Here is a 26,483-nt window from a genome sequence, read left to right on the forward strand (position 1 = left end):
GGGAATGAGGGGCCAGTGAAGACCACCGAGAACTGGGATCTGAAAGCTGCCACACATGTATTCCAGGGAACTGCTACATAATGGGTGTGCTCATGCTCAAGAATCAAAAGGACAGAAAAGCAGGCAACTCTCTGTTGAGACGTGTGGCTGTACTTCAAGATGCCTGCTACTAAAATCCTTCACAAGCAGAGATGAAACAGATCCACCCTGAACTCCACTGTCTTGGCCAGTTGTTTTGGTCTTCATTTTGAAAATGAAAACACTTCGGGGTAGAAAACGAAAAATGTCTCCAAGCTGGCAAAATTAAATCCTTTCCATCATTTTATAATGGCCACTACTACTCTCCAAAATCTGCTGCCAAGGTATGAACTGTAAATGATATAATTTCATCGAAACAGGAATCGAGAAGTTGGAATCCTCTCCCCACTTAACTCCCACTAACAGTGACTCACACAAAGTGCTGCCAGCACTTCAGGATGCATCCTGTTTTGCCTCGAGCTTGCAGCAGCTTTCATCCTGCCCAGAATGGCACCCAGGGGCATCTGTGGTAGGTTGGCCCAGCAACCTGTGCAGCACATGTGTGGCACTGGCCTTGGTACTGCTGGCCTGAGCCAGATCAGGGGACCTGTGAGTGTACTGGGACCCTTTTGGATATCATCTCATCATCAGGTTCAACATGCAAATTTAACCTCACAGATGCATTTTCCTAAAGTAGGCTGTACAAAAAGCCTAACATAGAGCGCTTGACCTGGTCTTCCACATGCTATTTTTCTCAAGCAGGAAAAGTGTGCTGCTTGTTCATATCCATGGGAATTTATGGGTGCTTTAGGTTAGACATAAGTTCCTTATAAGCTATTCTGTTTTGTTGTAAACTCTGGTTACTATAATTCAGGAGAAAGACTATCACCTTAGGAATCGTGGCTTGTTTTTTAAGGAGCAGGCAGCTTGCTTCTGCATCCATCATTTAAAATGCTCCGATGTGGTCTACTGGCACATAACCTGGGAACCAAGGTGCACAGTGTGCCAGTAACATTCACAGACTTGCCAAGAGAGATGTTGAGTCTGGAGACATTCTGAAAATCTCTGACATTTAAGGTCAACAGGAAAAAACTGTCCTGAAACCTTCCATTGAGCTCCAGCAGGCCTGGCCACTGTGGCCAGGCAGCAAGATCCTGCACCTCCCCAATCCAGCCCCACAGTTCTGCCAGACCTGCAGAAACACAAGGCCTTCTCAAGGGGGCATTTGGAGTGGAACCACCTGGGAAGGGAACTTGCACTTGCCATGGAGGCCGCATTCCCCCATCCGGACAACACGCAGCCACCATCATCGTACCGGAGGTACTGTCAAGGGTGCAAAATGCCCACTTTGCGCCTTTCGGTCAGAAGCCTCCAGCTACCACAAGAGGTGGAGGGGATATGGGGATGCTTTCGGTTGCTGGAGGAATTGCATGTCTCCTTCGGCAGTTAGTTTGACTAGTTGCAATCGCATTCTGAACACCGGTCATCAGAAGAGAACCCCAGGTTCTAGAGGCGTCTGCGAATGCCCATCCTCGACCAGGACCAGCTAGTCAGGGGACCTGACAGGTGTCAGCTCGATGGTTGGAAGTATCCGGTTTGAGTTACTGCCGACTGTGCTACTACATTCCCACGTACTGTGTGTTGCGAAGAAGCCGCATTTTCAAACACAAGAAGTTAGCTCAACCCCACCGACATGTGCACACATCAGGAATGATGCCTTCTTTTTTTTAAACATAAATGATTGTCTCCTGTACCCTAGGGAGTTTTCACAGAAATCATTCGCATTTCGGCAAAAGACATAGACAGTTTTCCATTTGCCCTGCCTACAGGCAAGATGTTGCTAACATTACGCATGGATAAGAAGTGCTTAGAAAGTGCTAATATTATTACCCTGGTAATTAGTAGCTATCAATTCCAAGGACATTTTTAATATATATACACACATACTGTCTCTTAGGTTCTTTTAGTTTTCTTTAATACTAGTCTCTGACGTTAAAAAACTTCATTTTGTTTTTTGCCCTTTGAGAACTGCTAAATACAAATTGAGTTAAAAGACTTCCAAAATCTGCTGCTTCATCAAAAGGCATTTAAAACATTTCTTATGGCAGGAAAGGATCCTACTAGTCTTTTAGTTGCTACTGTCTGGGATTAACAGGGAGAACAAGGTCAGAAATGGCTACCGTTGAAAATATCTGCACATACCAAAATACCACTACTTTGTGTCTGAACAGTTCTGAGGATCTTTCGCTCCTCAGCAGGTGTGTGGTGTGCACTATAGACTTGCTCCAGTGATCTGGCCGTTATACTCTGCTGTCTCCATCTTGAGGATGTAGGGGATTATGCTGTCTATCGAAACATTGCCAATGAGGCCAGTAAAAAAAAGTTCTTCTGTGATGTTGGAGCTCATCAGCCTGAGTGCCGGCAGGCGGACAAGGATCCGGGCCAATCTGCAAGAGGGAGTGTTGTTAGAAAGGGGGCTGTCTGCTGCCCTTCTCTGTAGCCCAGCACAGGCTCTGGGAGCCGTCTGGACTGCGTAGGATCGAACTGCACGGATCCACCATCCACCCCTGTCTTGCTTTTCTGGTTTCATCTTTTCCCTTTTTTGCTTTCTTTCCTCTCATAGAAATGTATCACGAGGAAAAAAAATCAAACAAGTGCAAAATCTCTGTACAACTATGCTCCCTTCATTGTTGTTTGGGACGACTCTCCCACCTCCACCAGAAGAAAAACCTTAGAAATTCATCAACAGAAGACAGGTTAAAATAAAGCACGGGGGTCTACATATGACAGACTGCTACATACTCATTAGAAAAAGGATAAGAAAAATCTGTATTTATTGCTAAGGAAAGACATCCATGACATACTGCCCAACAACAATGTAAAAGGAGGCTGTGAAGCAGCAAGAACAGCAAATCTTGCTGGTGGATATTTGTGTGTACACGTGCATACGAAGTAAATGTCACCACAATGCTAACAGTTGGGCTATGGGTATTGGGATTGGAAGTGATTTTACTTATTTTCAGTACTGCCATATTTTCCAGTGCTCATTCAGTATTATAAATAAAGCAAAACAGCTTTCATTTTGAAGGAGCCTGGGGTGGGAAAGTGCACCATGACCTTGCCCTCCAGGGCCCCTGGACACTGTGTATCTCAAGTGCCCCACATCACCAGGTGTGCCAGGATGCTACTGCAGTGCCGTGTGCAACAGTCAAACTGGAAACAACCTACCTTTTCATTAGCAAGGAAACATTAGCCATGGAAAATGAAGAAGAGTATATATGCTTATTGTACATTAAATGAAAACATATCAAAAACCTTTGATATTTTATAATCCCAATTACAATACCTAAAATATTTTTGGAAGTAAATTCATAAAATGTTCATTGGATAGTGCTTTTTTATTTTTTTGAGTTGGAGCCTCACTCCGTCCCCCAGGTGGGAGTGCAGTGATACGATTGCCACTCACTGCAGCCTTGACCTCCTGGGCTCAGGTGATCATTCCACCTCAGCCTCCCAAGTAGCTGGGACCACAGGCATGTGTCACCATGACTAGCTAATTTTTAAATTTTTGTAGAGACAAGGTCTCGCTGTGTTGCCTAAGCTGGTCTTGAACTCCTGGGCTCAAGCAACCTTCCCACCTTGGCCTCCCAAAGTGCTAGGATTACAAGTGTGAGCCACTGCACCTGGCAATAGTGTTTTTTTTTGTTTTTTTTTTTTTTGAGTTGGAGTCTCACTCAGTCGCCCAGACTGGAGTGCAGTGGCCGCTCCCGGCCACCGCAGCCTTGACCTGCTGGGGCTCTGGCAATCCTTCTGCCTCAGTCTTCCAAGTAGCCGGAACTACAGACGCGTGCCACCACGCCTGGCTAATTTTATGATTCATTGTAGAGATGAGGTCTCGCCAATTTGCCCAGGCGGGTCTTGAACCCGCGGGCTCAGGCAATCCACTCACCTCGGCCTCCCAAAGCATGGGATTACAGGCTGAGCCACTGAGCCTGGTTTTTTAAAAAAATTTTTATAAAGAGTGCAAAGTTATCTTTCTAAAATGTTCTGAGTGAAATTATGGTTTTGTTATTTTTTGAGCTGGAGTTTCACTCTGTCACCCAGGTTGGAGTGCAGTGGCATGCTCACGGCCACCACAGCCTCGACCTGCTGGGCTCAGGTGATCCTTCTGCCTCAGCCTTCCAAGTAGCTGGAAATACAGACACATACCACTATGCTACTGTTTTTTTGGTTTGTTGTAGAGATGAGGTCTCGCCAAGTTGTCCAGGCTGGTTTCGAACCCGTGGGCTCAGGCAGTCCTCTCACCTCGGCCTCCCGAGTGCTAGGATTATAGGTGTGAGCCACCGAGCCTGGCTTATGCTATTTTTTAAAAGGGAAAATGTGTTCATATTATGCAAGCAGCATTCCAGCACCTTTATGCATTCACCCAGCCACTGTGAATCAATGGGCTCAGATCCTGCAGGGCACACATACGTGTAAGGGATCCTGAAGGGCAGGGCAGGCTCAAGGGTCTCAGGAAGTCAGCAAATGCAAATCAGGGAAGACTTCCTGGAGTACACGACATCTCAGCTGGGCTTTAGAGGCTGGCTAAGATTTCTGACAGCATGCAAAGAATGGGGAAGGTAATTTAGGAGGAAAATCAACATGAGAAAAGACAAAAGCATGGGAAAGACTAAAAAATGAATTTATAGGCCAGGTGCAGTGGCTCACACCTGTAATTCCAGCACTTTAGGAGGCCGAGGGATCACTTGAGGTCAGTAGTTTGAGACCAGCCAGCCTGGGCCACATAGCAAGATTATGTCTCTATTAAAAAAAAAAAAAAAAAAAAAAGGAGGGGGGCATGGTGGCACACACCTGTAGTTCCAGCTACTTGGGAGGCTGAGGCAGAAGGATTGCCTGAGCCTTGGAGGTCTGGGCTACAGTGAGCTATGATCACGTCACCGCACTCCAGCCTGGGTAAGAATGAGACCCTGACTTAAAAAAAAAAAAAAAAAGAAAAGAAAGAAAATATATAAACAAGGTGCAAAACATTCCAGGGCCTTCCTTTTCTTTGGGAACTGCCTCTGGGTCCTATAAGAAAATCTCCCTTATCTCATTTTGGGTCTGAAACAACTCTTCCGGCCCGAAGTCCCTGACTAGATCAGGCGTGACTCAGGATTTCTTCAGAAACGTTGTATCTACTTTCCTAGGCCACAGAGTTGCTGATGTTACAGTGATTCTAGAGTGTGCTGTGGCTCTGCAGCCCCAGGGACCATTTCCAACCATCTTCTGGCCATGGGAACTATGTGGGAATAGGCCGCACACCTAGCTGGACATACGAGTTCTAGGGCTGGGTACATTACTTGACAGTCCCATTCTATATGTATGGAGGCAGCAGTTACTCTAGATTCATGATGAGGGCTTCAGTGATTCCAACAGGAAATGGACCCTGCTTTTGCAAAAGCTGCATTTGGGCACTGAGTATACTGAGAGGAGAGGCAGGCCTAGTCTACCAGCAGGACCAGCCATAAGACCCCCCAGTTACACCAGAGAAACAGTGGGGGACTGTCCTGGTTTTACTGCTGAAAGAGAGGAGCTGGCTTCCCTCCCTGGGGGCAAAATCATTCCCTTTGAGAAGCACTGGACCAGAAGGGGATGCCCCAGAGCTTGGAGCATCTGTTTCAGTGGGTACCTGCAGACTGAGGTCTGTGCTGGGGACACACATCTGGGGAACGTAGAACTGTGTCTTCCTGGGCTGTCAATTTTGCTCCAATGTTTGTTTTGGGATAGTGGGGAGGGAAATTCATGGAGTCTCCAGGGGGTCAGAAGCAGTCACAGTGAAAGAGTTCTGCCTTCCTTGGCTGGAAAGCTGTCCAGTGCATTCTGCGCTCTGGCAGACCTGGACAACTTTCCTGCCCAAATCTGCATGACAAAGGTTAATTTTTTATTTTTTGCTGCCCACCTATTACAAATAATGCCATTAATTAACTTTCATCCAAACAGAGACTTTCTTCCACTGGTTTATCTGAGGGCAAAATTATTTTATACAACTCACCTACTTCTGTATAGGGGTCAAGTTTGATTTCTGTCAATGAAGATTTCCTGTCAAGTACTCTAGCATTGCCTATTCAGTGGATGCTGACCTGAGGGCAAATCTTTCAAACTATTCTGGACAAGAGGAGTCTCCAAGATAACTGAAGCCTCATGATCAACAAGAGCTCCAGAAGAGGTCACATAGCATTGACTCCAACCCTTCAATTAAAGAGCAGTGACCTGAGGCCTCACGCAGTCACACAGCAGCACTGAAGCAGCCAAGGTTCTGAGCCTCTTGCCTAGGGCTCGGCACACTCTACCGCCACTTTGCAAATTAGTCAATCAGAGGCTCTATAGGCTGCCAGAGATGGGAAGGCTAACGTAACGTGTATTTGAAACTACTGATCCAGTCACGCTCCTTCCTGCCCCAAGCAAGGGTGTGTGCTTGGCGCCTCACCGGTAGGTGTCTTCCGAGTAGGTTTTCTGAACGTAGTCCTGCAATTCCATCTGTGCCTTTTCTTGGAATTTTTCAATTTGGCTTGTGCTGGTCAAACCTGGATGATCTGAAAACAGAAAGTACCCCCAAATTCCCCTCTGAATATGAAAGGTCTCATTTGCAGACTTGCTTTTTTTTTTTTTTAAAAAAGCAGGATTTATTGAAAGGATAGAAAAGCTCCCACAGTAGGAGGGGACTCGAAGGGGCTGCCCTTGCACACTTAATATTTATTTTTAGTCAAATTTCTGAAAACTTCTCATGTATAACAGATTGAACTTAAAGGCTGATCTAGTGGGGATATTATTATTTGAACACTGGCTTTCCCTCTGTTTTCTGCCAAGGCTTGAAGGCTCCTTGAAGGGTTTGGGGGCTCCTGAGTGAACACCAGCCTGCGCAGCCTCACCTGGTTGGATCTGGACCTGTGGCTTCCTAATACTCTAGAAAACACAATCTTAAAAGTATTGCATGAAATTAGAAATTATCATTTACCTTCCAGATATTTAATGACATAATTTCTCTTATTTTTATCAGCTATTTTGTCATTCGTGAGACCCTGCTGCAGAGGTCAACAGTCAGCTCCAAGTCTCTGACTTTCCACCCCAGTCCTTCTGCCTCTTCTTCATCTCCTCCGACCATACTTCTTAGCATGTCCTGCAGCAGCCGTGGCTACTGCTCTACACAGAGGCTGGGGGAAATGGTGAAGTTTCTATATGTACTGGATTCTACATGCTAGTGAAACCTGGAGGATGGCAAAGGTCCAAAAAGAAGAGTAAAGAGGCCACTGGATGGCAACACATGCTTGTTTCGTATGGTCAATGGTTTAATTAGGATACGGATTAGATCTATTTAGTACATGGCACTGCTAGGCACTGTGGGGCTGTGATGGCATGAATGTAAAAGAATCTGTGTATTTATGTTAGCTAGCAAAACACACTGTGTGAGAACACTAGGTCACATACAATCTGGCAGGGCTCTCTACACCACTGATGACCTGATAACACATTCATGTTCAGAAATAGCAGTAGACACAGGTGGAAAAGTGTCATGACCCCCACCGCATATCTTACCGGGGCTAAAGAGAACTATAGCTTTAAGGTATGCATACTCATAGCCGTCTATATCCAGCTTCGCCATGCTGTTGCAGAACTCCTGAAGCTTCCAGATGTGTTCCATGACTTGCTTTATCCGGTCACCAGAAAGTTTATCTAAAACAACATCACAGATCTCTGAGAAAGGCTGATAGAAACAGCAAAACCTGCTTCTGAGGGGCCAGATTGAAAGACATGGTAAAGTAATTTCACTTTTTTTTTTTTGAGTTGGAGTCTCACTCTGTCGCCCAGACTGGAGTGCGGTGGCCGGGAGTGGCCTCGACCTGCTGGGCTTCGGTGATCCTTCTGCCTCAGCCTTCCAGTAGCCGGAATTACAGGCATGTGCTACCACACCCAGCTGATTTTTTTTTTGATTTATTGTAGAGATGAGGTCTTGCTGCCCAGGCGGGTCTCGAACCCACGGGCTCAGGCAATCCACTCACCTCAGCCTCCCAAAGGCGGGGGATTACAGGCTGAGCCATCGAGCCTGGCTGTAATTTCACTTTTTAATAACAAATCAGACATCACAAGATGGTCAAGAGCTTTGCTTTCCAGTTGAAGAAGTGGTAATAGGTACCCCAATTCCATTCCATCATGTATTCTGCATCAATAACAAAACCCTAGACTCTCTCTGCTCCTTCCCCCTGGGCTCCCTTGGCCTGCAGGTGCAAACTGATAACTCCTTTTGTTCTGTGCTTAAGACCCATAGTCAGTTCATATCAATGACTAGGTTTTCTAAGTCTCTTCAGGCATCTAATAAACGTTTGCTGACCTGAACACTAAATGTTGGCATTTTTTAGTTGTTGAAACAAATTTTTTTTTGAGATGAGGTCTTACTATATTGCCCAAGCTGAACTTGAACTCCTGGGCTGAAGCAATCCTCCTGCCTCAGCCTCCTGCGTAGCTGGGCCTACAGGCGCCTGTCACCATGCCCAGCTTCAAATCAATATTATGTTATTTCACTTAACCTTCATGATAAAACTTGACTAAAGATATTAGTATTATTATACTCAGTTAAAAATAAAGAAAAACGAAAGCTCATTTGTGAACAAATTGATAAAATATCAAAGGGATTTTCTTACCTCACCCTTATAAACTATTCCAAGGGCATAACAAGAAAAACAAAGATATGACTAGGTCATGCACATGGCTAGATACCAAACACCTGGACTACCCAATTAAAAGTGCAGTTCCTTTCCACTTCAGCTGCAAGTGTAGTTTTTCCAGTGTTAACCTTGAGTCCTGGGCACGTCTGCTCCAGACAGTGATCTCCAGTGTGTTGCATACATGCTGCATGTGGAGACACTGCACTGGCTGCCTCCTATCCCTGACCCAGCTAGTATTTTGACCACCGAATATTAGATGCCTGCCACAGATCTGACTAGAAGAGAGTCATTTGTTCATTCAAGAGGGGCGGCTGGGGTGAGGGGGTTTTGTCTCAGACTAGGGGGTCGCCATGGCCCAGGTCTGTGACCTAGCTTTTCTACTTACTGTTTCATTTGGGGATGCCAGGGACCTCACTGGGGTCTCAATTTTCCCATGTGAGAAAATGAGAGGACAGTCCCTACTTTATAGGGTTGTGAGGATTTATGAGCTATTATACATGAAAAATAACCTGTTAGTGAAGATAAAAATGTAAGCTGTGATTATTCTGGAAATATCACAAAATGCCTATCAGGAAACTGGCTTTTTAAGGCTTTTTTCTTCCTCATATTTACTATATGAAAATTGGGCAATCTGGCAGAAATCTAAATATTCTAACTGGTAAAGGCCACATAACAGTCAAACTTCCCTCAGCCTATGGATGCTGTGGAACACTGAGGCCGGCCAGTTTTCCATGGTGTCAGCCTGGGTCAACAAAGGTGGCTCTGACATGCACCTTCAACCAGGACTGGGCTCTGCTCCTTGGGCATAGGCAAGACCAAGACACACTCCAGCCCCATGTCCCTGGGCCCTACCTTCCTGGATACTGTTCTGCAGGTGGTTGACGATGGCGGCCAGGATGGTGGAAAGACTCATGACCTGGGCACACTGGGCCAGGCCGAGGGTGAAGAGCTCGTTCCAGCAGGCCCGCACCAGGCTGGTGTTGCAGTCCTGCCTGGGGACACAGAGAGGAGGCTGAGTGCAGCACAAATTGGCACTTCTCCAAGGATGTGTGGCATGCAGGCACTAAGGCCTGGTACTTCCCAAGTTAGTGAATTCAGCAAGCATTTAGGGCTACAGCGCGTCCAGGATTGTTCTCCAAGAAAATGATGATGTCTATTAATAAATCTATGAATTTTTTAACCAAAGTCCCTTTGATGATAAACCATCTATTCTCTTTACAAAGATTCTTTAGACTTAAATAATAAGAAATTTCAAATGTGGCCAAACCACATTTCCTACAGCTTCCTAAATCTTCAGCAGTCCTGGTTTGGCTCTGGCCCGAGAGATGGGTATCTGTGACTTATCTCCTGCAGCCAAGGTCACGAGATCTGTGGGGAACAGAGAACCAAGAGCTGAGTGTGGGCTCTGACAGGCAGAAACACACCCTGCAAGCCCTGGTAGGCCAGAGGCAGGCCCTGTGCTGGACTGGACCTGTGGCAGGGAGATCGGGTCCAGCTAAGGCTGCCTTCAGCCCTCCCCAGGCAACTTCTACTCAGGTTCGTCAGCATGGTTGGCACATTGCAAAACAACACGTCCTTATTCGCAGAAATGCACAAATGTGGCATTCCTCCACCTGTCTCAAGGTTCTTCCACCTGTCTCAAGCCAGTGAGAACCAGGCCTATGGTACTGCACCATTTCCAGACACCCGGTACATTTCTCTAGTATTTTATTGTTATTGCTGCCTTGAACACTGACTTATGAACCGTATGTGAAATATAACTGAAACCACTTTAAATGTGGGGCATGTTTTATCTAGCCTGAGCTGAGAAACTCTGTGGAGGTTCCAAATTGCCCAACTAGAAAAAGTACATTCAGGCGGTGGGTGGATCACTTTTTGCCCCACTTTAAAAATAGCTGCCTACCAGTACTAATAATGGTAATCAACAAAATATCTGGAGTTATACCATCTACCAGATGGTAGCAAGGGGTAGGCCATTCTCCCAAAAAGTTAACTCTGAACTTGTAATACTTGTTCAGCAGTCACTACGTATCTAGTTCTTCCAGAATGAGGAGCCAATTCTGTCCAATTCTCCTTTAATCGTGGAGGCAGGCGGCCATTTTAACCACCACTCAGGGCACATCTCTGCACTGCCAAGCCACCAGCACCACCCTGTCTCGTGCTGACACCCTGCTACTTGCCAGGCACTGGGCTAAGAGATTCAGGCCTTAAACTCATGCAGGGATTCCATGGTGAGGAAGAGGATGCTCGGAGAGGTAAGGGGTAAAGGGACTTGCACAAGGCCATGCAGCAGGTAAGTGTTGCCACCACAGCCTCGCCCCGCTGGACTTAGGTGATCCTTCCGCCTCAGCCTACCAAGTAGCCAGAACTACAGGTGTGTGCTACCACACCCAGCTAATTCTTTTAAAAATTTATTGTAGAGATGAGGTCTTACCAAGTTGCCCAGGCTGGTCTTGAACCCCCCTGGGCTAAGGTAATCCTCTTGCCTCAGTCTCCCAAAGTGCTGGGATTATAGGCTTGAGCCATCGTGTGCCCCAAGCGCTATTTTTATGGCTCAACATTCATGGGCCTGTTAGTTCCAAAACCAGTGTTACAAACCACTAGATGACCTGGCCTTCCATTCCAGTGTTTCCCACATATTGCCTCAAGATAGACACTGTCTAATGTGCAATAACTCTCATTGTATTTCCATTTTTTTGTGTCTACAACCAGACTGCGAGCCAACTATTGGGCCCCATGGCAGCCTGCACCAAGGGCACAGCACTGGGCATAGTGGGAGAGCTGACGCTGAGATTTAGGGAAGAAACACACACAAGTGATACTCAACAAAGCAAGAAAAAAGGGCCTCCTGCAGAGACGACACTAGGACCAGCACTGTGCAATGTGACGTTTGGCAGTGAGGTAAGGTGCTTGTGTAAGAATGTCAATGGATGCTCTGTGTTAGAGGAAATGGCTGATTCACATTCATCTTTTCAAGGCCCAGGCACAGTTCCTGGCCTGGCTTCAGCCTGTGAGTCACTCTGTGCATAGCATGGTGCCAGGGACTGACTACCCCTGACTTCTACTCCACTGCATCCCCAGCTCCTGGCACCAAGTCCCTGGCGCCAGCAGGAGGCTCCATAAAGGTTCGAGAAATGTCACAGAACTGGCAATCACAGTCCCTGCTCCCAGTCCATTTATCTATATTTAATAAGAAACTCAGGGCCCCTTGAATGGGTCATGGGAATGGTAAACCAGAAGGGCCCTGAGAGATCTTCCAGGCCATTCCTGGAGAAAGGTCCCTACCCAAGGGTACATGCAGAGAAAAAGGCCACTTACCCAAGTGCCTGAAAGGCTGGGATTGACCTAGCCCAGTGCATTGAGAGGAAGAGCAGACGGGATGCAGACTCGCAGATGTAGTGCACGTTGAGGTACTCCGGCATTGGGCTGGGCATGGTCAGCTGGAGAAGAGGAGGCACATGGCACAGGAGGTGAAGGATAGATGAGAGACGTCTGTCAACATGTATCTCTGCTGTGTTTCAACAACAGTGGCAGCTAGAGGCACTGTCTCTTCCTGTGATGCTCCTGTGTGGACCCATCCTTAGTGGAGTATATGTCCCCTGCAGTGGGGGCTTGCACCGACTCCCCATGTTTTCTTGCTTAGTGAAATAGGGTCCGATGGCCCTTGGAATGTGGTCAATATGCCTGAAGAGATCTTCCCAGCTTACCTCCACAAAAACATGTTCCTCAACTCTTGCCTTAGCTAAATTTTATCTGTTCTATGGCAATTCCACTTTAAGCCATACTTTTAAGTCTAAATTGAACCAGGGAATGGGTCAACTTCATGGACAAGCAGGCATTTTGGTAGGTGGCCTTAAGACAACAGTGAGTGAGAGCTGAACAGAAGCTCGTAAGGTTAGGAGACTGATATCCCATGACCAGAATGTCAGGCCTTGGCTCTAGGAGCTCCACTGTCTGGAAGGGGCTTCAGTGTCTTTGAAGCTGGAATCTCACTTGTGTGACCTGTGTCCTGGGAACCCTTAGGCAACTATAAGCAGGGACCCAATCTTCCTAACTGACTGGCTAGATCTCTGGGTAAAGATTCTTGGAGGAATGGGAAGACTCAGCCTAGAGACTAGAGACTGAGAGGGCTTCAGATGCCCTACAAGAGTCCTGTAGAAAAAGCAAGGCCAGCGAGGGAGAGTGTGGGGGGGACCTAGGAGGACCTAGTAGCACTCTTCAAGGATGACTAAGATCCACTTTCTGTGGCTCTAGAAGGCAAAGTGGCCAGAATCAAAGGTTGGGAACAAGGGCTGGCTGCCTGCCTGTTGGAGGAGATTTTATACAGGGGTGTCTATGACACAGAGAAAAGACAAGGGTGCCTGCTGGAGCCCATGGGGAAGTCAGGCTGTTATGGGACAGCCCTCACCAGTTAGCATTTGTCTTGGTAATAACGAGTCATGCCTGCTTCAGAGTTACCTTCAGAACCAAATGACATCATGAGCAAAAAGATGAGTGTACATGCATCATAATGGGATTGTTCTTAAATACAAGAGCCAGCTTAAAGTCATGATGTCAAATGCTACATTATGAAAATGAGCTCAATCCAAGGTTTGGTTTTTAAAACTGCAGACCAGCTTTGGTACAGAATCTCTCTCCCAATGGGCTGGGGGCATGCAGTTAGGCTGAATCTACTCACCTTGAATGTGACATGTGTGTCTGAAAGGAGGGGGCCTTCAACCTCAATGATGGGTGTCGACTGGTCTCTGCTGATGACGTGGATGCTCCCTCCTCCACTGGTGTCGATCCCATCGGCCAGGCTTGGAGAAGACGAGCTGTCTGTGGTATTAAGTGCTTTAGCTAATGTATCAAATGCCCTGTGAACAAAAATGAAGTAAGCAAATATTGTGAATCTACAGCTTTTAGAGGGAACAGAGCTCTAGCTGAGATAGAATTTAGAAAAACAACGCACTAGGGGAAAGACAACTAAGTTCCACCTGCTAGGGGAAGAGCTAACAGTGAAGTTTCTATGTGTTATCTATACATCGTCTTGGGCACTGAGCTATATAGATGTTGCTTAACTTCCTATAAAATTTCTATTTATTACAACTACCCTCCGAAGGTAGAAAGTCTCTCCATTTTATAGATGTGAATGCTAAGGCTTACAGGTATTAAATAACTTTTCCAAGACCACATAGTAAGTATTGGAACCAGAATGCTACCTAATTCAAATCCCGTCTTCTTTCCAGGGGACCTAGATCTTATTTGCTATCAGACACACACGTGAACACGAGGACCAGAGTACCCAGTAGTCCCCAGCTTTGCACCTGACTAGCCCGGCACAACAGGCAGGAATGGAAGGAGAAAAGCACAAGAGCCGACCTGCAGAGAAGAACCATCCTCAACAGCAGTTACTGACGTCTGGGACCAGCTAATACTGATCTAGCTACCCTGGTGGGCTTAAGAAGAAATATTCATGAGAAAAACAGGCTAAGACAGAAGTAGAAAAGGAAGTGAACTATTAACGTGCAGGTACATCAAACAGTGATTAATACAGATAACATCTATTCACTAAAAGGGTCACCCTTGCTTCCACTGAGTTACTCAATTTCCTTTTTCATGGTTTGGAATAGAAAGCAGTTTTGATTGTTTTACACTAATAATATAAGTGGTCTATGTTATGATAGTTAAAATTTAAAAGAAGACAGACTAGGGTCATGTGACAGTTTTATAATCCTTGATTAAATGCAGCATGGGTACCAAAGTGCTACCATCCACCCTTACAACACAGTGACTGTGTGCAGGCCAGGAGAGGACCTCTACCATCATGAGCTCGTACCGAGTAATCTCACTTGCAGATTGATCCTCCGGCTGGATTTCTGAAGTGTCACCATTGTTCAAGGATTCACTTAGGTTGGCAAGAGAGGTCACTACGTTTGCCAGTGTGCCCAGAGCTCCCTGACTTGTTTCAGCCTATTAAGCAAAAAACAGTAACATTATAAATGAACACACATATAAAAAGGACTCTGAGGCCAATGAAGGTATAATGTTGGTTCAAAAACAGTTCTAGAGGAGTGAGATTATAAAGGGGCAACACAAGGGAGATACTTTTTTTGAGTCGGAGTGGCACTCTGTTGTTCAGGCTGGAGTGCAGTGGCATGACCACGGCTGATCATACCTCACCACAACCTCCTGGGCTTGGGAGATCCTTCTACCTCAGCCTCCCAAGTAGCTAGGACTACAGGCGCATACCATCATGCCCAGCTAAACATTAAAAAAAAAATTTTTTTGTAGAGACAAAGTCTTGCTATGTTGCTTAAGTTGGACTTGAACTCCTGGGCTCAAGCAGTCTTCCTGTCTTGGCCTCCGGAAGTGCTAGGATTATAGGCATGAGTCCCCATGCCTGGCAGGAGGTATTTTTGATGATATAATAGTTCTATATCTTGGTTGTGGTAATATTTACACAAATCTACATGTGATAAAATGACAAAACAAAAACATAAACTGGACTCCAGTAAAATTAAAACTTTTATGCTTCAAAAGAAATTGTCAAGAAAGTAAAAAGACGGTCAGGCTTGGTCGCTCAGCCTGTAATCCCAGCATTTTGGAAGGCTGAAGCAAGTGGATTGCCTGAGCCTGCGGGTTCGAAACCCCACCCGGGCAACTTGGCGAGACCTCGTCTCTACAATAAATCAAAAATTGGCCAGGTGTGGTAGCGCACACCTGTAGTTCTGGCTACTTGGAAGGCTGAGGCGGAAGGATTGCCGGAGTCCAGCAGGTTGAGGTTGCGGTGGCTGGGAGCGGCCACTGCACTCCGGTCTGGGCGACAGAGTAAGACTCCAAGTCGAAAAACCCAAAAAACCAAAAACAAAGTAAAAAGACAGCCCACAAAACAAAACAGCAATGCATAGAATGGGAGAAAACATGTGCAAATCATATATCTGATAATGGGTTAGTAGCCAGAATATCTAAAGACCTCTAACAACTCAACAGTAAAAAGACAACCCAATTTAAAATGGACAAAGGATTTGAAAAGACATTTTCCCAAAGAAAATATATAAATGGCCAATAAACAAATAAAAGATGCAGACATCACTAGAAACGTAAATGAAAATCGCAACGACATACCACAAAAAAAAGCGGCCACAGCCAAGAAGATGAGCAATAACAAGTGCTGGCAGGAATGTGGAAAAACCAGCACCCTTGTATGCACTTGGTGGGAATATAAGGTTGTGCAGGTACTTTGAAAAATGGCCTGGCAACCCCTCAAGAGTGTGAACCTAAGAGTTACATAGGACAGCCACTCTTCTCTCTCTTAAAGCACAAACAAATCGAATGTCCACCAACTGACGAAAGTGCCATAGCTATAGAGTGGCCTGCATTTGGCAATAAAAAGGAATAAAGGGCTGGCACATGCCACAGCCTGGCATATGCTACATCGTTTAAGGCTGACCCTAAAACCCGCGTGCTGAGTGAAAGAAGCTAGTCACTGAAGAGCACGAATCGTTTAATTTCCTTTATGTGAGACGTGCAGAAATGGCAAAGCCGTAGAGCCAGAGAGCAGACCAGTGGTCGGCAGGGCTTGGGAAAAGCAGGGAGGAGGGGGTCACTGCATAATGGGGTTCATAGTTTCTTTTGAGGTAACGAAAATATTCTAAAATTAGATAGTGGGGATGGCTTCACAACCCTGTGAATGTACTAAAAACGACTAAATCACACATTAAAAAGGTGAATTGTATGGCATGTAAGTTAATTTCAATTTAAAAAAATAAGAAAGCCAGAGAGACACTCAAATAAACCAAGGAATGTATACATAAATGTCTGTTTTGATTACAAAAGCGAAAAACTAGAATCAACAGAAAAGGTCATAGAGAAATGATTAAGAAACCACAATTGAACCATGTATTACAATGTTGTGCAGCTGCTGTAAGATCTACTCATCATGATAGAAATGTATGTTGGAGGAAATAAAGTTGAAGAAAAAGACACAGAACAATACACGCAGACTGTGATGAAGTCAACATCCTGGCTGTGACACTGCACTCTAGTTCTGTGGGATGAAACCACTGGGAGAACCTGAGTGAAGGCTATATGGGCGCTCTGTAATAGCTTTGAACTTATTTCAAAGTAAATTATTTTTAATACATAATCATCTCAAAGTAAAATTTAAAAATAGCTTCTGAAAATAGCTTTAGGTGCTTTGCACATGTTTTATTATTCATAACAAATTTCCGGGGTGGGTATTGTTATTTCCATTTTACACAGGATAGAATGGGGTCATCTATTTCTGAAGTTCTTCACTTATGTACTTAAATACTACACAGTTTTTGCATTCATTCTCTACCATTCAGTGACAATAACTAATTCCTAACGGTCAACATTTATTGAATGCTCACTGTGTGCCAAGTGCTTTATACAGTTAACTTCCTCTAGCTCACCAACAACCATGTGGGGTGGGCACTGAAGAAACTAAGATATGGGAAAGAGGCACCCAGCTACTAAGAGAGTGCTGAATGCTGAGCCCAGTCCAGCCGGCTCTGGAGTCTCAGTTCTCATTGTCAGTCTCTGCATAGATGGCACAGTAAATGGTTGCTGTGAATCCCTTGGTTATCAGGAAATTTTAAGGTTCGTTATTTGGGCCTTACTTTCAGGCTTATGCTTTCTCTATATTTCACTACACAGTGAGAGTCACTGATCCAGAATGTCTGCTGGTGATAAGCGGTGGAGTCAGTGTGATCCATCAGCTCTTGTCAAGTACATCACTCCTGCCCAAAGACAGGAAGATCAAGGCCCTGCCTGAGGACTAGTGGGTAGAGGACAGCTCTCTAAGCCAGTGAAGGGCTCTACCCATTTTGCTTTCTCTTTTCCAGAAGAGGATGCTCCATAATGCCCTGACAGAGCCCATGAATGAACATGTGAATAGCTGAGAAGGAAACCTGCAGGCCTTGCTCTGGCTCCAAGGGCAACAGCAATGCCAGTGCTCTCAATTACCAAGTTGTCCTCTTTAGAGCCATAGAAAGAGTAGCTTAGCTTGCTGCTGCTTCCTCATGACTCGGTTTACATCAGGAATAGCAAGACAAGAAAAACAATGGGTTCCCTTGCCTGGATAAAATCCTCCTCCTTGGCTGTCTTCACAAGAGCTAGTAGTTGTTTCTCCCTCTTAGTCTGATAGATATCTCTGAGTACAAGTTAAAATTCCATATGGCTGCTTAGCTCTAGCAAAGCTTTAGAACTGTTAGATTCCTGGCCAAACTTTCTCTTGAAGATCATCTAATAAAAAGGAACTGGGAGCTTTGGTGAAAGGCCATCTTAGGATAAGTATCTCTTTCAGCATGCTAGGAGTTTGTCAATGTGTATACGAGAAACAGAAAACCTTAACAGAAATCATAATCACAGAATGTCTACCAGACTGAAGTCTGGACTCTGACATGTTGGAATGACTGTGACCAGCCAGGCCTACTGAGGTTTCTGAAAAGTCATCACCATCTCTAAAATTCCTGAAGAGCTATCACAATAAGAAACTGAGTGCGTGTGCCACTGCACACCAGCCTGGGCGAGGGAGTGAGACTCCAACTCAAAAAAGAAAAAAAAGAAGCCGGGCTCGGTGGCTCAGCCTGTAATCCCGCACCTTTGGGAGGCTAAGGTAAGTGGATTGCCTGAGCCTGCACGTTCGAGACCTGCCTGGGCAGTGAGACCTCATTTCTACAATAAATCAAAAAATCAACCGGGCATGGTAGCGCATGCCTGTAATTCCGGCTACTTGGAAGGCTGAGGCGGAAGGATCGCTGGAGCCCAGCAGGTCGAGGCTGCAGTGGCCGGGAGCGGCCACTGCACTCCAGTCTGGGCGACAGAGTGAGACTCCAACTCAAAAAAAGAAAAGAAAAAAAAGAAACCGAGATGCAGAAGGTCATGCCTTTAGTGTGGTCTCTGAAGGCCATGAAGAAGGTGGGAAGGTGGGACGTACAGCTAGAGAAGCAGCTGCACTGTCAACATAAAGGAAGACAGGAAGCAAGAGCAGAGTATGTCACCTTGGAATCCGTGGCCAGGAGAACTGTACCATCCTCGCGTATCAAAGGCTGCTGGATGTTCACAAGCATCCCTGGATCAAGAAGACCTGTTTGTCTATTTAAAACATAAAGAAACCCAGAGTAGCTTCCAATGTTTTATGCACAGTATGACCATGCTGCATTTACCTGTTCTTCTTCATTTGCAAAGCTGTCTGAATAGTAGGAAAGCTCTGACTAGACTCAGTCACTGAGTGACTGAATGCCCACCTCACCTCCCACTACCACTTCTTTCTGCAATGAGATGTGCACAAAGTTGGGTTTATGGCTTGAGACAGGATGAAACACACATGCACATCCCCCAGGGCTTTCCAGACTGAATGCAGACTATGGCCATTTTGCCAAGGAAAGTTAACTTGATCTTCAGAAAATCACCAAGGCATCCTGGAAACATTTTGGTATTATTTTCCCTTTTTCTGTTCCTATGTTAAATGTATTATATCAAGAAGGTTGTACACATTAACTCGCAGCACTAACTGGGACCTCACTTCATCTTAGGCTTTCTGTCTGTACTGCAAAAAAGCCCTAAGCTTGAGTTGCGAAACAACTGTTTTCCTATATGAGTGACACCTATACTGCAGGAAATCCTCTGAGCCCAAGGCTAGGAGAATTTCTGACCCCCCTGTAAATCAAGCATCCTCAGGCCTGTCCTGATAAGCACTGCACAGCTCCCGACAGGGTGGGATGGGCTGCGAGAAGGCTGGGGCTATGGCAGACGTGTGGGACCCGCATGAGCGGCCTTTCCAGGAAGCATCTGTGTCTCCTCTGCTCAGCTCCAAGGTCTGGCTGCAGTGAGAATAGGGGACTGACCTTGCCCCATCTTTGTCTGCCACAAACGTGGGAGTGGCTATCAGAGGACTTCTCAGGTCCTTCCGGATATAGATTTTCTCAGTTGAAGCAGCACAATTGCTTGGTTTTTCCCGTTGCACATCAAAGGGCTTCCGTTCACTCTGTACAGCTTAAATCACAACACAAGTATTCATGTTTAGAGAAAATCTTCAAATCAATAAAAACTATATCCCTCATAGTAAGGCGAGGGGTCTTCCTTAGCAAATCCATGGCTGTAGGGATGATAAGCTCTGGAGATAGGTTTGTCTAGCTTAGCTTTCACAGCAATTTTTCAGCCAAAGGAGAGATGGGTTCAAAGCCAAACCATGTATGTCAAATTTAAGGGCATAAAAAAGGGCTCAAGAGGGCATGTGTTGCCTGCTAAGAAACTGTACCACAGTATCTGCATGGTCAATGGAGACCCCTACTGATCCCTCTGGATTTTCACCTCTTTTTATTAGCAAAATAGATTCTCTCTAGGTTAAGAAATGCTCATCAAGTAGGCCCTTAATAGAGAGCTTGTCTCATATCACAAATTATAGAGGAACCGCTCTGATTTCCAACTTAAGCCTGAATAGCTTCTGTAAACTGTTGAATGGGTGTCAATTTTACATCCCACTGGTAAACTACTCCCTTCAGCAATCTAGTATAAGAAAAGTTATATATGCCACAAGCAACTGAAGAAAATGAAGGCTTTTTAAAGAAAGGAGAGATGAACTCCAGAGACCAAGATACCGATATCCTGCTGAACAGATATCCAGTTGGGTCTAGTTTGCAGCTATGGCTGCGATCCCAAAAACATTGGTTTCGGTCATTGCTCTCGAGTAAAAATATCATTGAAAAGAAAGCAGCTTAGCAATGTGGGCCAGTCCCACGGTGAGCCAGTGATGATTTTATTCACTTAGGGAAAGAGTTTTATCACTGGATAAAATAAAAACATCACACTAGGCAGAAATTAGGTTGAGATTTCTAATTTCTCAAAATAATACATTTCCATTTATTCCCTAGTGAATTTTGTAGTTTCCTATTCCCAGAAAATGCAAACACCAATACTTAAGTTGACTAACTTCCAGTCTTCCTCAGGAGCTATGCAGATGAGAGAACTATGAAGCACCCTCTAGCAGGAGCCTGCAGTCCCAGGTTTGGGGCCACCAGCCTTGCTAGGACGAATGTGTGCCTCATCTCTGCTGAGCTCCACTTTCCTGCTGTGGTTTGAGAGCCCAGCTCTACTCCCCTTGGCTTTCTCTTTGCTGCCTATGTTGGATCCTGGTCTTCATGTTTTCAACACTCGCTAGGCAAATGACCCTCATGCTGACTGGTCTCTGTCGATGAGGGTCTGGTTTTAGAATTCCTAACCTCCAAAATTCTGGCTACAGGAGCTGAGAGGAAGGCTTGAGACCCTCCCTGGCTGCCCCACATCCAGGGGCAACAGTTTTTCCTTTAGAACTCCAGCTGCAGAGGCTTGGCAGAGGGCCTCACCCCAAAGGAAAGTATGGGGCTAAGACGACAGTGAGTGAAAGTAGGTTCATTCAGTCCTTGGGAGCAATGTGTGAGGGAAGGGGCTCTCCTTCACAGACAAGGACTCTGTGGCTAAGAAAGGTTGCATGTGTCCCCAGGTCTCATACCTCTTCTAGTGGCAGAGCTGGAGTTGGATTGAGTATTGGCTTTCCTCCAAAGTTGTGTTCACCCCCCTCCACTGTGCTGCCTCCCAATTCATCTGGAATAAGGCTTTCTACACACACCATGAGAACTGACCACCTAGCACAACGTCAGCTCTGAATCATCTAGCTGAACCAGAAAGTAAACCAAAATGAAGCCTGAGCAGACTTTTTTTTCTTAAAGCATTTTAAGGCCAGGTATAGAAACCTTATTTAAGGCCAGGTATAGAAACCTTATTTAACAAACTCTGGCTCACTCCCTCCCTGTTAAATCATGTGGTTTTTTAATACTGTTACTCACATTCCATTTTCATGCCCATCTCCAAGCATTTTTTCAGCCGGCAAAACTGACAACGGTTCCGGTGATGCTTATTGATGATGCAGTCTTGGTTGCTCCGGCAGCTGTAGGTCAAATTTTTCCTCACGCTCCTTTTGAAGAATCCTTTGCAACCTTCACAACTGACAGCTCCATAGTGACGGCCTGAAACAGGAAAAAGAGTATGTGAATATTTTGTGAATAGCTCAATAGATTGTGGATTCACCAAAAGAACAGGTGATCTGTCACAGGTCCTGCGTAAGTCGTATCAAAGTGACTGGTGTGTTCACTGTCAGGTGCTGATGGCTGTGGATTACCCAGTAAGCGTAATGGCCATGTCCTTCACAGAACTTTGCTACAATCTTTCAAGGAACCTTAGGAGTTCATGATGGAAATACTGAAGCTCAGACAGGTTACATGACAGCAGGCAAATGGCATGACCTTAATGATCTTAGTACACAAAGGACTTAATGCATAGTAGGAGTTCACAGATGATGGCTGAACTCTGCGGTCCACTTGTGCTTGCCTGGTGCTAGCCTTGCAGATCTGGGCTTGCAAAGCTGCCTGGCTCTCCTGTCCTGCCATGAGTGGTACATAGCAGACATATACATTTGCTGTTTTAGCACACAGGGACTCATTCCTGCATTTACCCCTTTCTGATTCATATCCTGAGCCTAAACTTCTCCTGGGGGAAGTAGAATGGTCAGAGAAAGAAGCATGGGGACTAGGACTGTGAAGGTCCAAGGTGAAGAAAGGTTACCATATGGCTTACCTGGGCTAGCTACTCATGGCCTTTTAGAAACATAGTCCTAGGAATACGTTTATTAGACACAGTTCATTTTTTAAATCTTATTTACTTTGGTGTCTCTTTTATTTTTAATAAATAATATTTTTAATAAATAAATAAATTTAATAGACACACTGTATGTAACTATGCATACTTATGGGGTACAATTTAATGTTTCAATACATATTTACAAGAGGAGACCCCCCAAAATCCCAGAATTATCTTTTGGAGGGTGGGCCCCTTGTAGTACAGGCTTCCTGGGCTAGGTAAGTGATCTAGAAACTCACCAGCACCAACTTCAGCTAGTGTCGTTGTGAGGCTGTGTTCGACTTCAGTGAATTTTTTTCTGGAGATTCTTTCAATACATTTGCCCATTTCATGATGGATGATCTTAAGAGTGCACCTGCCCACACCATGCTGAGTGTTCAACAGTTTTTGACCAAAAATAGCACGACCCTGTGCCCCACCTTCCCTGTTCACCCAATCTCACCCCATGCTACTTTTTTTTTGTTTCTCTGGATGAAAAAAGTACTCAAAGGGAAACATTTTTGCTGATGTAGAAGAGATGAAACAAAAAAACAGCAGAAGCACAAAGGCATCCAAATGAGTGAATTCAAAACTGTTTTTGAACAATGGAAAAGTGTCTTGATACATGTATTACATCAAATAGAGAGTACTTTGAGGTGACTGAAGTTTAAACATGTAAGAATAAAGACAATTTTTTATAAATAAATTCCATTTTGGGGGAGGGTTCCTCCTTGTATTTTGTATGCTGACCAAATCAGAGTGACCCCACGTATTTATCATTTCTTTTTCTTCATTCAAAAGCTACTATTCTAGATATTTTGTAATATATAATACCTAACTGTTAACCATCACTACCATCTTACAGTAGAACACCAGAAGGTATTCCTACTACCTAACTGTAACTTTGTATCAGCTGACCCACCTTTTCCGATCTACCCCTTTCCTTCCACTCCCCAGTCTCTGATAACAACTGTTCTACCCCTTGTTTCTATGATATCACTCTTCCCCCTCCCCTTAAGATTACCTATATGAATGAGATCATGCAATATTTGTCTTTCTGTGTCTGGTTTATTTTACTTAACACAGTATCCTCCAGGCTCATCCAAGTTGTCACAAATGGCAGGATTTTATTCTTTTTTAGGGTTGGAGAGGATTCCATTGTATATACATATCACATTTTCTTTATCTATTCATCCACTGTTGGATACTTGGGTTGATTCCTCATTTTGACTATTGTAAATAGTGACGCAGTAAACACGGGAGTGCAGACAGTTCTTAGTCATACTGATTTCATTTCCTTTGGCTGTATACCCAGTAGTGGGGCTGTTGGATCATATAGTAGTTCTATTTTTAATATTTTGAAGAATCTCCCATACAGTTTTCCATAGTGGCGGTACTTATTTACAGTCCCATCAACAGTGTATAAGTATTCCCTTTTCTCTACATCCTCCCCAACACTTGTTTTCTTTAACCTTTTTGGTCACAGCTATTCTCACTGGAGTAAGGTGGTATCTTGTTGTGGTTCTGATTTGCATTTCCCTCATGATTAGCGATGTTGAGCATTTTTCCATGTACCTGTCGGCCATGTGAATGTCTTTTATTGAGAAACGTCCATTAAAGTCTTTTGCTCATTTTTAAACAAGGCTTTTTTTTCCCTTTGAGTTGTTTAAGCTCCCTATGTATTCTGGATATTAGCCCCTTGTCACATGTGTGGTTTGCATGATGTCTCTAACTTCTCTTTATTTATCAGTGACATTAAAAAGCACCCCCACCTCTGTTTACTCTTCCTAGTTCACAAAGTGCTTTTACACACATTACACCTCATTTGTTTCCAGGTGACACCACAGATTTTTTTTTTTTTAAAGAGACAAGGTCTTTGTCACCCAGGCTAGAGTGTAGTGGCACTATCATAGCTCACTGTAGTCTCGAACTCCTGAGCTTAAGTGATCCTCCCGCCCCAGCCTCCCAAGTAACTGATACTACAGGTACCTGCTACCACACCTGGCTAATTTATTTTATCTTATTTTTGTATAGACAGAATCTTGCTATGTTTCCCAGGCTGGCCTTGAACTCCTGGCCTCAAGTAATCCTCCCATATCACCCTTCTGAAGTGCTGAGATTATAGGCACGAACCATTGTACCCAGTCCCTAATTCTGCTTGTTTGTGTAATCCAATAATTTCATTTATTTTCTTTTAGAAACAGAGTCTCACTCTGTCACTCAGGCTGGAGTGGAGCGGTGCAAGCACAGGTCACTGCAGCCTTGACCTCTTGGTCTCAAGCAATCCTCCCACCTCAGCTTCTGAGTAGCTAGGACTGCAGGCACACACCACCAAGCCTGGCTCAACTTTTATTTTTATTTTTGCAGGGATGAGGTCTCACTATGTAATCCAAGCTGGTCTTAGACTCCTGGCCTCAAACGATCCTCCTGCCTTGCCACTGAAAGTGCTGGGATTACAGGCATGAGCCATCATACTGGACCCTGTGTAACCCAATTTCATAGCTACATTGCCAGGGAGGACACATTTCACAGGACAATCATTTATGGTGGGTACAGGGAATCCCATCATCCTACACCACTCTAGTATGCAGAACCATTTCCCAAGTGCGCATTTGGAGGATCTCAATTTTGTTCTTTTAAGAACAGTTGTGCTAAAATTCCTTCTGGAACATTGGTTTTCCTTTCCTTGCAGTGTATTTCCTTGAACCGTCTAATCCTTCAAGTGACTCTGAAAACACCTGGAGATAATGGCACCAAGAGCCTGAGACTAGGCCTTCCCTTTAAACTCAGAAGAGGACTAATAAATGGGGAAGCCAGGCAGATTCTGTGGCCTTGTGTTATGTTCATGCTTCATCTGTTTGTTCAAAGGTTTGCAAAGTGCCTTTTCTTGCTGAGCAAGAAGATGGGGATACAGAGGTGAATAGGTAAAACATGGTTTTTGCTCTAACATTTCAATGGGGGAAGACAGGTCTGTAAAGAGTTTATTAGAAAAGTATGCAACAAGTGCTTAGAGAGGTCTGCACGAAAGGGCATTAGGACCTCGGCAGCATTGTCTTATCTACCTACTGGAGTAGGAGAGGGCTCCAGAGAAAGGGTAGGGTGGGTTGGTTTACCAGAACAAAGGGTGGGAGCAGAGGCAGGCATCATTGGCAAAGAAATGGTGTCACCAGCATGGAAGGGAAACCGCAGCTTTGGGTCTGCTGTGGATGCTTGCCTGGGGCTGTTTTCCTAAAAGGCTTAGTTCAACCTCCTTTAAAAAAAATAAATAAATAAAAATAAAAAAAGAAAGAAAAACCAGGACTACAAAGTGTCCAAAGTTCCTGTGAATTTGTGGCCACAGAATAAAGTAAAACTAAGCAGCCATCACAGAACTCAGGCCTGTGCCCCTGGCATCCCTGGAACCAAGCCTTTATCTACTACTACTCCATTCTTACTTGTCTGTCCCACTAATGTTCTATGGCTCCCCAGTACAAGCTGGTCAGAATCTGAACTTTGGGACCAGACATCTTCTCCAGTCTCCCTTTACCCACATCCTAACTATGGAAGCTCATGAGTGTTGGGAGCCAACATCTATAGCTACATGGCTGAGGCCTGTAAAGGCCCATCTGGAAGATCGCCTCTGACATAGGATATCAGTTATACCTATAATATTGGCGTGTGATTAGTGACCAGTATGCATACATGGCAGTAAAGCTTATAAGTAAATCTCAATACACCTGATGGAAAGTGCATAGCAGAATTATTTCTCTGTCTTTCTAAGTTTTACTTCTTTCTAGATATTTTTTTTTAACTTCTATTTCCTGGTAGACTGGGTAGTCAGCTCTTGTTCCCGAAAGCTGTTTCCCCTAGGGCTAAGATTAGAAGCTAAATTACCATGATAGTTTTGTTGCCCTGCCCCTAGCCAGGTAGAACGTCTTCTTTTGTTTCGTTAATTACCGAAACTCTGTCTGCTTCAGCCCATGGCCGCCATCTTGGAAGCCCTGCATTTCCTTGTTCAAGAGTGTGACAGCTACTATTTGATTTTTAGAGTAGACTTGTTGGGATAAAATATATACATATACACTCATAGCTGCGTAAATCTATGCTTGCTGTTTTGTTTTCTTT

General features: G+C 44.8%; 1 protein-coding gene across 1 annotated transcript in view; it reads right to left on the bottom strand.

Annotated features, from left to right (window-relative positions):
* Positions 1 to 1,973: 1,973 nt before the first annotated feature.
* NR2C2 (nuclear receptor subfamily 2 group C member 2) overlaps positions 1,974 to 26,483 on the bottom strand; it is a 78,269-nt gene continuing 53,759 nt past the window's right edge. Inside the window, exons 5-14 of the mRNA XM_008062493.2 lie at positions 21,551 to 21,730; positions 19,574 to 19,721; positions 18,728 to 18,821; positions 14,539 to 14,672; positions 13,399 to 13,576; positions 12,039 to 12,160; positions 9,573 to 9,712; positions 7,594 to 7,731; positions 6,488 to 6,593; positions 1,974 to 2,465 (exon numbers count right to left, since the gene is read on the bottom strand). Coding sequence (XP_008060684.2) covers positions 2,291 to 2,465; positions 6,488 to 6,593; positions 7,594 to 7,731; positions 9,573 to 9,712; positions 12,039 to 12,160; positions 13,399 to 13,576; positions 14,539 to 14,672; positions 18,728 to 18,821; positions 19,574 to 19,721; positions 21,551 to 21,730 — 1,415 coding nt within the window. The 3' untranslated portion in view covers positions 1,974 to 2,290. The remainder of the gene's footprint in view (positions 2,466 to 6,487; positions 6,594 to 7,593; positions 7,732 to 9,572; positions 9,713 to 12,038; positions 12,161 to 13,398; positions 13,577 to 14,538; positions 14,673 to 18,727; positions 18,822 to 19,573; positions 19,722 to 21,550; positions 21,731 to 26,483) is intronic.

The sequence above is a fragment of the Carlito syrichta genome, unplaced genomic scaffold (assembly GCF_000164805.1).
Source record: "Carlito syrichta isolate Samal-C Ts95f unplaced genomic scaffold, Tarsius_syrichta-2.0.1 Scaffold305725, whole genome shotgun sequence".
NCBI lineage: Eukaryota > Metazoa > Chordata > Mammalia > Primates > Tarsiidae > Carlito > Carlito syrichta.